Source organism: Pungitius pungitius, chromosome 5, assembly GCF_949316345.1.
Source record: "Pungitius pungitius chromosome 5, fPunPun2.1, whole genome shotgun sequence".
In the NCBI taxonomy this organism is placed as follows: domain Eukaryota; kingdom Metazoa; phylum Chordata; class Actinopteri; order Perciformes; family Gasterosteidae; genus Pungitius; species Pungitius pungitius.
In genome coordinates this window covers 21,297,550-21,310,314 of record NC_084904.1, presented here as the reverse complement: position 1 = coordinate 21,310,314, position 12,765 = coordinate 21,297,550, and the positions used below count along the sequence as shown (strand labels likewise).

The 12,765-nt window shown below is 49.0% G+C and overlaps 1 protein-coding gene across 1 annotated transcript in view; it reads left to right on the top strand.

Annotated features, from left to right (window-relative positions):
* kremen1 (kringle containing transmembrane protein 1) overlaps positions 1-12,551 on the top strand; it is a 31,765-nt gene extending 19,214 nt beyond the window's left edge. The window contains exons 4-6 of the mRNA XM_062562574.1: positions 9,481-9,605; positions 10,788-10,941; positions 11,733-12,551. Coding sequence (XP_062418558.1) covers positions 9,481-9,605; positions 10,788-10,941; positions 11,733-12,214 — 761 coding nt within the window. The 3' untranslated portion in view covers positions 12,215-12,551. The remainder of the gene's footprint in view (positions 1-9,480; positions 9,606-10,787; positions 10,942-11,732) is intronic.
* The last annotated feature ends 214 nt before the right edge of the window (positions 12,552-12,765 follow it).

The window sequence follows — 12,765 nt, the reverse complement described above, 5'->3', positions numbered from 1 at the left end:
AGCTTTTGATGACAGAGATCGGAATTCCGGCACAGGAGGTTCAGATGCAGCGATTTGCCGCGAGCTTTTTTCCAAAGTGTACGTGACACACGCTGACGTTTCCAAGGCAACCAAACGCCGTACCAACAATTCCCACATGGTCACATGGTCAGATCAGGTCAGAACACTTTTACACGTTGTGTAACTGAAGGAAAACTGTGACTGGAATTGGAAAGATGAAGATGAATTTCCAAAAATTGAAGGTACTTACATCAGATAAACATTTAAAGCCTGAAAGATACGATGCAGCATGAGTTCGACCTCAGTGATCAGACGGTGGAGGCGGAACGTGAGACTTGGAGGGATGTTGGGGGGGGGTTTCTCCTTGAACCCTGGAGCTTCCGCCACCATCCACCATCAGACCCAGTCAAAGGTCCCATTAGACCTTTAACTGACCTATTTTCTTTCAGACGACTGTCCATTTAGCTCATTCTTTTCTCGGCTGACGTCTTGGAACCTTTGTGGTTTGGGAGGAGAGCGGACTGTAAGCAGTCGGGCTCTTCCCTTGTCTCCGGGTGAAATCAGGCCAGCTTTTGTCCCGGATGGGTTTCGCCCACACGCTCTCGATGCTGCGTCTCATCCATCGCGGAAACCCGCGATGGCGGAGGAAGGGCGACGGCGCTCGTTGTTTTCACTTCGTCTGGCTTTTTGTTTCGTCTGCTGTTTTTTCCTGTCTTTGCTTGGATTGTTGCGTGGTTGGTAGTTGAGGCACCTGGAGCCCGCGAAGCGGTTCGGATCCGTTGTCCAGCTGTGTTTTCCTGCACATCTGGCCTCACGCCACCCGGGTGAGGCTTGCACCGCCAGCGAGGTCACACGGGGCCAGGAACACATAGTTGGACAGGGTAGATTAAAGCACTTCGAAAAAGGCGCGACTTCCGCGCAAACTTGAGTTTCCACGGTGTGTCACGGAGGCCTCGAGGCCTCGAGGACCTCGTTGTTCCCAGACCACTGAAGTGCGGCGAAGCGAAGCTTTTCCCGTGTGGAATTCCTTTGTCTCTGTGCTTTAGGTCAGTTTGTCACTGACTCATTTACATCAGAGAAGGATTCATACGAAGGGTCTATCGGTGGAACCTTTCCGCGCCCGAGCGTCCTTCCTCACCAAGTGCCTCGGCTGAGTTTGAATGACGCAGAGGGACAAAGGCCTCGAGCGGCCCGTCCAAGGCGGAGGCGCTTTGATCCTGCACGCCCAGGACTCATCTCCGAACAGCAGACTGTGAAACCAGGACAAACTCGTTGTTCCGCTGAGAGACTTACAACAGCTGTCAGTATTGGTTGCAGGAATTAAGTGTGCACTTATAAAAGGGACATTTCATTGGTGCTTTTTACCCGACCAGATGCTAAGAAGTATTTTTACTCTCTTATAAGCTACTTTTTTTTTAACGTGTAAATGTTTTATTCCATGAAATTGCTGCTTACTTTGCGTATTTAGAAAAGTGCAATTCAACAATGAGCTATATCCACCACACCTTGACAGCTGCCACATTAGTAATATAAGACCTCTGAATAAGAATATGTCGATAATATAATGAGTACTCTTACTTAAATCTTTGGACATTGTTTCAGTTCTCATTTTGAGAGGAATCTGATCACCTGATGACTCTAAGCAACATTAATCAACCTTTTCACAAAACTGAGTATGTTACCACAACAATTACTACTTTTACTTAGGTAAACATTTTTTCCCCACTGATCTAAACCTAATAAGTTTAGACCTAAGTTAGGACCTATTAACAGGATGGAAAAATAAATATTTCCCTTAAGAATATATTTTTCTATTCATAGAAAGTATGTAATTATCATCACTGGGGCCGACAATACCTGCTGTGTTGAATATAACTTTTAAGAGGACTTGATAACTTGAATAGCTCTCTTAAAGTTGGCTGTACACAAATCTATCCTCTCTAATAAGTGAGGGAACATCTGATTAACCTTGTCTGTCACCGTGGAACAATAGTCTTCCCACTGGAGGCACCACATCCATCTGGCAGGCTAAGCAGCCCCACCTTGAAGACATTAGAACAAAGTAGTTACGCGTTTGGCCCGCGGTCTTATTGCCAAACGCTGAGGAAAATATGCAGCGATGAGCTATTGCCTTCATTAGGATTGATTTATGAAGACGCTAAACGTCCCTTTGAAGTCGCGAGACACGCGAGAAGGACGCCAGCTTGAATGAATCGGACCAGATATCCACGTCCAAGTAGGATATCCACGTCCAAGCAGCCGAACTGAGTCGATGGTCCCCGTGTTTCCGTGTGTCCCTCCGCCTCAATCGCTGTAAATGTGCATCTTCTTGGTTGTTAAATGTAAAGATTTATGAAGTAAAACATAAAGAAATACCACCACCTCTTTGAAGTACGCACACTCGACACGAAGAAGAGCCTGAAACAGGTGGAAGGGAAGGCTGTCAAAATAGTGCTGCAATTGAGACTGATTTTGAATTTTCTTCGCAAATGTGGTGCAAACATCACGCACGGCCCCCAGGAAGAAGAATCCCAAGGTGACTCCACGTTGAGTCTTCTTCTACCAGCCGATCAGAGGAAGTTCACAGACAAATTTATGTCCAGGGTGTTTTTGTTCTCGATACATTTCTTGAGTAATTAAACGGTTGTCAAGTGATTAATGGTGTCTTCAACAAGCCAAGGCCGTGTTAACTGATAACTGAGTTCCAGGGAAGTGTAATTACGGTTCAGAGACCAGGAGGAGTCTGAGAGGTTTCGAGACCAGACAGAAGCAAAATCACGGAACGTTCAGGACAGAAATTGGAAATAAACACGCCGAGGCACGTATAAATATTGCGAGACGATGTACCTGTCTCCCCGTCCACAAGATAAGACAACGTGGAAGAGGCGGATGGGTAAAAAAAAAAATCATCTTCAAGCTCACTCAACTGTCATCGTTTTCATCGGCACAATATTTTTTTAAGGGGTTGCGCAACAGCTTTCCCCACAAACACTGAGTGGAGAGAAGATTTAGATTCAGACCTTCAAGGTGAGGACATCAAAAGCGAACCATTCCGTCCATTTAAAAGAAGCTCCTGTATGTAAAACTGAAGAGGAACAGTGTTGGTGCGAGGTCAGTCGTGTTGTTCTGTCTCAAAAACTGGAGAAAGAAAGTTAAAAAAAAACTTTGGGACTTTTTAAATGTCAAAGACAGATGTCTGTCGGATGATCCAACAGAGCAAATAAAAGACAATTCTCACAATGTGGCTCCCCATAAAACAGCAAGTTCATAAAGAGCTAATGAAAACAATATTTGTGTTGAAAATTAGCCACGCCGCCTCGTCGTTTTCCATCCAACTAAATACATTATTAGATTCAGAGGTTTAACCCAAACAATCCTGCTCGTATGGTGGAAGTCCACGTGAATGTGAGGTGGACTTTCTGACCGTTGACCATCAACGCGCCGGAGAAACAGGACAGAAGAAGTTTGGCAAAAGCGTTGCTCTGCAGGGAGGGCTTTTAACGCACTCATTGTTATTTACCTCTGACCTCTGACCTCTGACTCCCTCGTTGCTCCACCCACACCCGCCCTCGGGGCGAAATACCTGTCTGCAGTGACGTGAGGGAACTTTCAGTCAGAAATTAGAGAGCAGAAACTCTTCTTACGAAAACAAGCCTCCGGGACGTCAAGTAGATTTAATCTCTCAGCTGCTCTCCGGCTCCTTCCTTCTCTCAACGGGGGCCATTAGGGAATTAAAGGTATTGATTGCGAGGCGAGCCCGTTGTGTAGCATGTTTGCTAATGAGAACAAGGGGATGGCCAGTGTCTAGCACTTGTCTTGGAGAAGAGGAGATTAATAGCTCTCAGGAATGAGGGCCGGGAGCCAAATGCAGACCAGCAGGTGCAATAAAAGTCCTTATTTTATTGCACATTGTTAAGCTAGTCTCATTCAGGCTCACGGCGTACGGCCTGTCTGTGTTGGCGTGCTTTTTAAACACGGAAGGCACCGCGCCGTTTTAAGGAACAGCAGCGCTTTGAGCCACATGCTAAACATCAGCCTGCTAGCGCGGTCACACCGGCAATGATAACATTGTTTATAACGTTTAGAGTTCATCTTCTTGTGATAAGCTAACGCTAACGTCAGCTAACTACCCAGCTACCGAAACACGCCTGTGTTGTCTCATGTTAGCCGGATGACGTTAACAGTGACCTTTAATAAGGCCCTTTGATTAATGTCTTTTCCTCAAAACAAAAGGTTTGGGGCTGATTGGGCCCAAAGAATCAATCAGCAGGTCGCTTGGTCTTTACTTTCATGGTGATTACTGCTGTTGTGAGCGGTTCTTCTTGTGTTTCCCACACAGTGTCTGCACCAGCGAATGATCCTCATATGGTCAACTAGCATTTGATCATTGAAATGAAAATGTGTGTGTTTGAGTGGACAGACGGGAAGTGGGTCTGCGTGGAAGCGAATGACGATTAATGCAAGGGGCTCGGGGTGGTCACACGGCGTCTGCTCGTCTTCTTGTCTCATCGCGGTCGCTTCGGTATCGAGTCCCCCCCCCCCCCCCTCCTCCCTGCGTGGGAAACAGAGTCAGCGAAGCAGCGCGGCGGCCATTTTTCATCCCTTGCCCTAGCATTGTTCGGCCCGGGTCTCTCCGATGAGGCACTGATTATTCATTTAAAGCACCCGGGCCCCTTCCCTCTTCCATCTAACTAGATGCCGGGGCCCGGTGGGCATTGATCTCCGTCCATCTCCATCTCGTTGCCTCCACCGCACACGCACAGAAATATTTAAACTGCATGAAAGAGGACGCACAGAGACACAGTAAACACGCACGTGACAAACAAGAAACAGTGGCGTCTCTCTCTCTCTCTGAACATCCCACGAGCAAAGTCAGCCCGGCGGGAAACAAATACCTCCCTCATCCCGCCCGATAATAAGCGCCGTTTATTGTCCCAACGCAGCAGACGGTTCCCATTTACAGGCTGGATAATTTATGATCTCTATAGAAAAGCAAAGCATGAACCCCCAACAGAAACACACCACAGCGACTCCCACCCTTCCCTGCAAACAATTCGGAGTTTCCAGAGAGACGCTCGACCCGGTGGGGGGTCGGGGGGGGGGGGGGGGGGGGTGGGGGTCGGGCGGTTAGTCAGGGCCTTGTTTCTCGGTTAGCTCCGCGCTTCTTGCATGATAATAATCACAGGCTACATGAGACGTAGCAGCTGTATTTGTTTACGTATTGAGCTGCAACTACAAAAGGGTGTAATAGATGGAGCGGAAACACAGTGACGGAGAGAAGGAACGTGATGGCGGGGGGGGGGGGGGGGGTCACATAAACACCCGACTGTGATAAGTGTTGTTGGTTTGCTTGATTTGTTGCACTTAGCATTCCTGGCGGGGCGGTGTGCGTTCCAGGAGGTGTGCGTTTGTGTGTGAACCTGGGAGTGTTCAGCATACCTGTGTTTTTAAATACATCCAGCCTTTTGGTGCTGACAAAGTGCTGCTTCTCGCCCCCCCCCCCCCCCCCTCTCTCTAACGCGGAGGCAGCGATGTCTTTGTGGTGTAATTGGATGTTGATGAAAGGGCGGTGCTGCTTAAGGGACGATGTTGCCCACCACGAATGTTAAGATTTTCCTCCCAGTGTTTTCAGCCAAGTTCGGTTTAATTTCTCTTCTTATCACAGATTGATCTCTCTGCCGCAGATCAAATTTACTTTGCCATAACTCATAAGTGACATCAAAACTAAATCTCTTCAGATGTCTGAACTGAATGTGAGAAAAGTAATCCATGAAATTAAAAATCACAACTGGAACTTTTCAATTCCTCTATAGTCTATAAACTGCAAGAATGTTAATTTCTTATGGACTAAATGAATATTTTTCGATAGATTGTTTTATTTGAGCATCTGTACAAAATCAGAAAATATTCAACTTACAATTATCGAAGCGAGATCTAGTTTTTCTTTCGCCATGAGCACGTTTTCAGGTGGAAGTTGTTGTCCGATTCAGCTCGGCCATTTGCTTCATCTTTGCTGCTCTAAATCAAGTCAGCCAGCACATATTAAAAGGATGAAATCAGAAACTGCTGGAGTTGAGATAACACAGACACTTTAATTCAATGCATTAAATTAAGGAACGACAGAGAGACTGAAGCGGTAAATATGATCTAAATCACGATAACGCAGACGGGACGATGCCAGCTGTATCGATGTCTAACGCGCCGCCTTCGTTCTGCCGCTTTATTAAATGTTTTTTCAAGCTCTGGTGCTCTTGTATCTACATTTGTTCAGTGTCATCGTGGCTTCCCTTGTAGATTATGGGATTAGGACCGACTGTGGAAATGGCTTTCGTACCGAACACGGCAGTGTTTCAACTGGGATTTTAAAGCCGAGGCTTTAAAGGTTCATTGCTCCTTCAGGCTTCGTATTCTCTCTCTCTCTCTCTCTCTCTCTCTCTCTCTCTCTCTGTGTGTCTCACCTCATCTTTGAAGTGAAAATATGTGATAACCGCGCCGTGCCCGCCTGCATCCAGCCGGCACGGCGCGGTTGTTCACAGTGAAATCTATTTTGAAAAGAGAGACACATTAAAGTCCCATTAAAATGAAAACATTTATTTTGCTCTCTCTTCGAACCTCTCGTTTCTTTCTAATTTCTTCCTTGGATTTATTTAACTTTCTGCGCTCTCGAATGTCACAGACATTTATAAACGCAGTAATGTTCCCTTTAAAGCCTCGGTTTTTATCTCTCCCGCGTTCTTCCCGCGCCGATTGTTGTGTCTGCGGAGTCTCGCCGTCCCTCCGAGACACACAACTTTGTTGTTTTGCCCGCCGTCTGTCTTTCACAGTGATGCATTGTGGGAAGGCTAACTACCTGCTCTTTTCTGGTTCAGGTTTGTGATGAATCTGGCTGCAGTCAAGCCTTGTTTATGCCCCCCCCGGCCCCCCCGCTGAGATCTCCTGAGGTTTTCCGAGGTCTGGTCTCGGCTCACTGGAGTGTTTTTTGCACTTGTGTTTCCCTCATTTCTTCTCTCTGGCTCGTTAAAGTTTAAATTCCACCAACGGCTTTGAAGTGTGTTGAGTGCGTTATTTGGTTTTTCCTCTTATTGTACGCAGAGATATTTGCACTTGTTGCGCCTGCAAAGCAGATGTTTCACTCTGGAACTTTCAGCTTTCATTATTTTTTTTGGGGGGGGGGATAAACGCTGCATGCAGATAGCGTGCACTGCAAGGCAGAAGCTGTCCCCCCCGTCCCCCCCGTCCCCCATCTCCCATGAATAGCTGTGGTGCTCTGGTGAGATACGACCCCACCACCTGCTGCTCTCCAGGCAGCGGCTTCCAGAGGCGCCCCCCCCCCCCCCCCCCCCCCTCCAGCGGAGGACAATGACAGATCCTTCGGACTGGAGCCTGCAATTTTGCTGTCAAAGCGAAATGAAAAAGCACCGCTGTTGCCTTTAATCTCGGTGCCGAGCGCTGCTCCACTCGACCCCGCCGAGGCGCTGCCTGGAAAGCCGGAGGGAAAGGTTGCTGGTTCCCAACCAGGTGTTTGTCCCTGCTCTCTCTCTCACCTGACCCCCTCCGGCGCACTTCCCTGGGCTTAATCCCGTGTGTACTTAAGGCCCGGATGATAAATGAAACGGCTGTCAGCGCTGCCCCCGTCTCACCCTGAAATGTGAACATTCTTGTTACCGGCATGTTTGCCTTCAACCCGACATATAATCCGGCCCTTAATTCAAACAAGTGTGTGTGTGTGTGTGTGCGTGTGTGTGCCGGGGAGGCTCGCTAAATGATTCTAACAACCATTCAAATCCATTTGTAAAGCCTCGGCATGCTTGAGGCTGCGAGAAAAGGGATATCGCGCACGATTCATTGGGGGTCTCAGTGTTCTCGGAGTAATCTGTCAAATGGCAGCAAATCCCCCCCCCCCCCCCCCCGGCCCCCTCCCCCCCTCCGAGTCCGTGGTGGACATTCTTGCGAAATCTAAATAATTTTCTCCCCAAAGCCTTTGTGCCTCATGCTTATATAAACAGCCAGAATGTGCAGCATCTGCTGCGCATGCAGAGGAGCTTTCGTGGCAGCTTCAAAAAGTTAACATTGGCAAACAACTGGCACCCCCGAAAAAAACACTTCACAGTGTGTGTGCGTGTGTGTGTGTGTGTGTGGTCTTTATCGAGGTCACTCCAGTTCATAGACGCAGTTCTGAGCGACACCCTTCAATGGTTTCATGCATATTCAAATTTTTCTTTTGCCCGACGCCAATATATTCCCAACTGTAATAACGACAAGCACGCAAAGAGACGCCCACAGCGGGGCTGATGCTGCCAACCCATAGACGCCATGTGTCCCCCCCCCCCCCCCCCCTGTGCGATATCACACTTACCATCACGCGTCTCCGCAACAGGATTCACTCTCCTCGGTCGGCTCAAAAGGTATTTTGGGGGTTTTGGGGTTTGTTGATTTGCTTTCAAGCTCGGGAGGATTTAGAAAAAGTCAATTGGATTTCAACCTGGACATGAATTTGGGACAGAGGCTTGATAAAGAAGTGTGTTTTATATATGTCACGTGCACAGACCCAGTCTCTTCCCGCTCTTGTCTTTTCGGCCATTTTTGTTCCAGTCGGACGACACAAATTCCAGTCGGACCGAGGAGCTTTCGCTTCACTACCTTTACAGGTTTTGCCTCTTATTTCTCTTTGTCAAATCCCTTTTCACCTCAAAATGTGGAAATGAAAAACCAGAGTAAGCCTGTTTAAAAGAAGAAAAAAAAACAAATCACAAGTGGGCCACAGAAAGGCTTCTGGGCCTCTACCTTGAATTGAAAGGCTTAAACCGCGTTGTGAGCGACTGCACGAGCACCCAGTGGATTGAGGGACAGACGTGTCTGTCAACAGCCTTCTTCCGTCGTCGGCGTGCGGCCGTTTGGCCTATTTGTGTCGCGCATCTCCAGGTCTCACCTGACTAGCATTCATCATGTTCAATAGTCATTGAAGCCAGCCAGGTGTGAACAGAAGTACACCTGAGACGTAGAAGCCGGTAGTTGCCGCTTTTATTATTTTGTTTTTTAAGTTTTTTCTCTCTCTGTAAACTTTGCAGCGTGAATAATTATCGCCTATCGCGTGTTATCCTTGTGCTCATGACGGGTTTGAAATTACACCCGCCATTAATGGAGACTCAAGGTGTTGGACTTGGCCTCCCTCCAGATGTTTCCCTTTTGTTCAATGCGGTCGGAAGAAGAAAGTGCCATTGGTTTTTCCCGACCTTTATTGAGGCGCACACACACACACACACACACAGTTAAACACACACTATGTTCTTAATCTGATGCAACGTGTGCTCTGACGGGGAACATTTTCTGCGTTCTTCTTCCTCGTCTCCTCTTTTCTTTCCGGGACAGAATAGTTGGCAAATTATCACGGAAGCATTCCAACAGAGGCCTGAATGCTTTTGGCATAACTGACTTTTTCTTTAACCCCCCCTCTTCCCCCCCCCTCCCCCCCCCTTCCAGTGCCTGGCAACCTGGGCTGCTTCAAAGACAGCGGAGACCCGCCCACCCTGTCCGGCACCAGCGAGACCTCCAACAAGCTCACCATCCAGAACTGCATCAGCTTCTGCAGGAAGCAGAGGTACAAGGTGAGACGAGAGAAAGCCTTCAGAACGTCACCAACCATCGACGGCTTCATCCCCGCCGCTCGTGCCCGGGAAGTTTAAAAAAAAAACGTGTGTCCCCCCCCCTAATTGGACGGAGCGAAATGAAGCAGCGAATTGTCCTCCCCACGTCTATAATGGACACGAGATGACTGCGGGCCTTTATGGAAGTCATCTGCACTTACTGGCAGCTTCCTGAGCCGTGTGGGCCCCCTTTATTCAGCCACCAAAACATCCGCTTTCATCCCCACCAGCGGGTGACACATAGCGACCAATAGCCCCCCCCCCCCCCCCCCCCCCCCCTCTGTCTCCGTGTGGGGCACGCCGTGGTAACCCTAACCCAGCTACGAACAAGGCCAGGTGTTCATTTTGCTGTCTCGCCCGATGAGCTCGCTTCTGAGAGCATTCGCGTCGGGATGGTGCAAGGACACCAGGACGCGGTCTTGACACGTGGGGAGGGGGGGTGTGGGGGGTGTGGGGGGGGGCTGCGTGCATTCCAAGCGCATGACGGCGAGTGGGGAAGTGATGCAGCACCTTCAGCAGTGTGAATTCGTTTAGGGACAATGGCGTCCTTTTTGCAGAGACGGACAAAAGCTCTTTTGAGAGTGGAGGGGTCAAGATGTTGCGAAATGGTTTTTCTTTTTTTTCGACATTCCCGCTCCGCCGCTTCCAGGAACGCTTAAACAACAGTTTTTAATTGCGGGGATGGGATGGGGGGATAGGTGCTATTTCTGTGAGGTTTATCTTCTGCACCCTGTGTGCAGCTTTAGAAGGAAAGCCTCTAATCAGCTGGGAGGTTGCGGGTTTTTTACACTTACAGCCGGTCGCAGCGTCTTGTAATCACGCGAGCAATCACAGCATCTCAAGTCGCTTTAATTTAAAAAAAGGGAGCTGTTCACCGCGTGTCGACGCACACTCGGGCCGACGGCGAGTACTTCTGTTTGAGCGAGCTGCGCGTTTGCGAGACTTGTTTTATTCTATTATGTAAAGTCGTTTTCAGAGAATATCCCGGTTTCATCCGCAAAGTTTGTCCCTCAGTCATCGCCGCCGACTGTGCCAAATGGATTTATCATGATTAGCATAATGGGAAGTGTTACCCAAAGTTTGTTTTGAATAGCTGATGCGTTCATTTGCATAACTCTTTTTTTTTTCTTCTCCTCCCCGCAGCTCGCCGGCATGGAGTCGGGGTACGCCTGTTTCTGTGGCAACGAAGTGGACCAGCGGGACCACGGCGAGTCGCCGAGCATGGAGTGTAACCACGTGTGCTTTGGCGACCACACCCAGCCCTGCGGCGGAGACGGCTGGGTCATCGTCTTCGACAGTGAGTTGACGCCGTGGCTGCCTTTATCATGTGATTTCTGGAAGGTGAAACGCGACAAACTTCCAGCTGCAGCTGCAGGTTAAATCTATTGTAAAACATACATCAGTGTTTGTGTGGTGGTGACCATTAGTGCCTCGGAGCCGCTGTCCCACTGGACCAGAAGAAAATGAACCCTAACCCTCACCTAACCCTAAGGGGCCTCATTCCTAAACCCACCCTGAACATAAACATAAAGGTAAACATAAACCCTACCGTTGATGGTCCATCTCCTTTGAAGCCCAGAACCAGTCAGAGGTCCAAAGAAAAAGGTCTGGGCCTGACCATATTCTGCACCTGTGTAGACAATAAATCAGAATTAGTTATACCTTTTGTGGAACTACTGAGTGTTTGTATACAGATTTAATGGGGACAGTCTGTGTTCAGACTCTTTTAATAAAGGTTTTAACATCCTGAGAATAAACTTTTTAGAGTTTTTACGGTTTAAAAGGTTTTTTAACCAATTTTTAAACCCAACATTTTATTGAAACAGTAGCCCCCCGTGCCCCCCGTGGCCCTCTCTGGGGGGGGCCCTGCTCCTTACCTCACCTAACCCTAACCCTAGTAGAAAGGCCCTGGGAAAAGGGCCTGCTTAAAAAAAACAGAAGTATACTAGTATGCTATACATACTATTACACCAGTGCTGCTGCCTGCAGTTTGGATCCATTCCACCTTCCATCAGCCATGTTTTGTTGGGCCCGTGGTCACCGTGGTTTCAAAGCCTCGCTTTGACCGCCTCCCTGTCTCTCCTCCAGCTCGGGTCGGAGCCTGCGGCGGGAACTACTCGGCTCCGTCCGGGGTGATCTACTCGCCCGACTTCCCCGACAAGTACGCCGCCGGCCGCGTCTGCTACTGGACCGTCCACGTGCCCGGCTCCCACGCCATCCTCTTCAACTTCACCTTCTTCGAGATCTCCGACCAGACGGACATGGTGGAGCTCCTGGACGGCCACACCAACCGGGTGGTGGCGCGCTTCGACTGGCGCAGCCCGCCGCGGGAGCTGGTCAACGTGACGGGCGACTCCGTCATCGTGTACTTCTACTCGGACCGCACCAACCAGGCGCAGGGGTTCGCTCTGCTTTACCAAGGTGGGGCTTCGCGTCTGCTGAGGGAGGTTAAGCAGTGTTTGGTTCCACGAGAAACCCTTTTCGGAGAGGTTCTACCCAGAAGACATAAAAGGAGAGAACCGTCTGTCAGAGAAAAACCTCTCCGAGAGGTTTCACAGGGAACCTTTTGATTGGGATAACGGTTCTTTGAAGGTTTTTTGGAGGTCCTTTGGAGGTCTTTTGGAGGTTCTTTGGAGGTCTTTTCCTGGAACGTTTTCTCCTAATGCTGCAAACCAGAACTCTGCCGTTGGGTTCTACCGAAAACCCTTCATATTCCAAAGGTTTTTTTTTACCGAGATTACCGCACCCTTCCCTTTTCGAAACCACCACATTTGCACAGTCAGGTGCGTCCATGAGGGAGTTTTGCATGGCCGCCCCGGTGGGGTGAACAGGGTTCCTTTTCTCCTTTCGTTTGCGAGTCGATGTCTCGCGGGTGACGCTGCGTGTTTAACGATGTTTAGTTTTTCTAGAAGCTCACTGGCTTATCGAGCTGTGGCAGGCCGTTGAGTTCTCCTCACAGCGGGGGTTTTTTCATGCCACCCATTAGACTCGGGGAGGCATCGCGCCGTCTAATCGCGGTTTCACTGTCTGTTTCTCTCTCCAGACTAACGAGGGAGAGGACGAGCTTTTCTTTATATCACTGCACTTTCTCTCAGACGGAATCACTGCCTCAAGAGTCTGA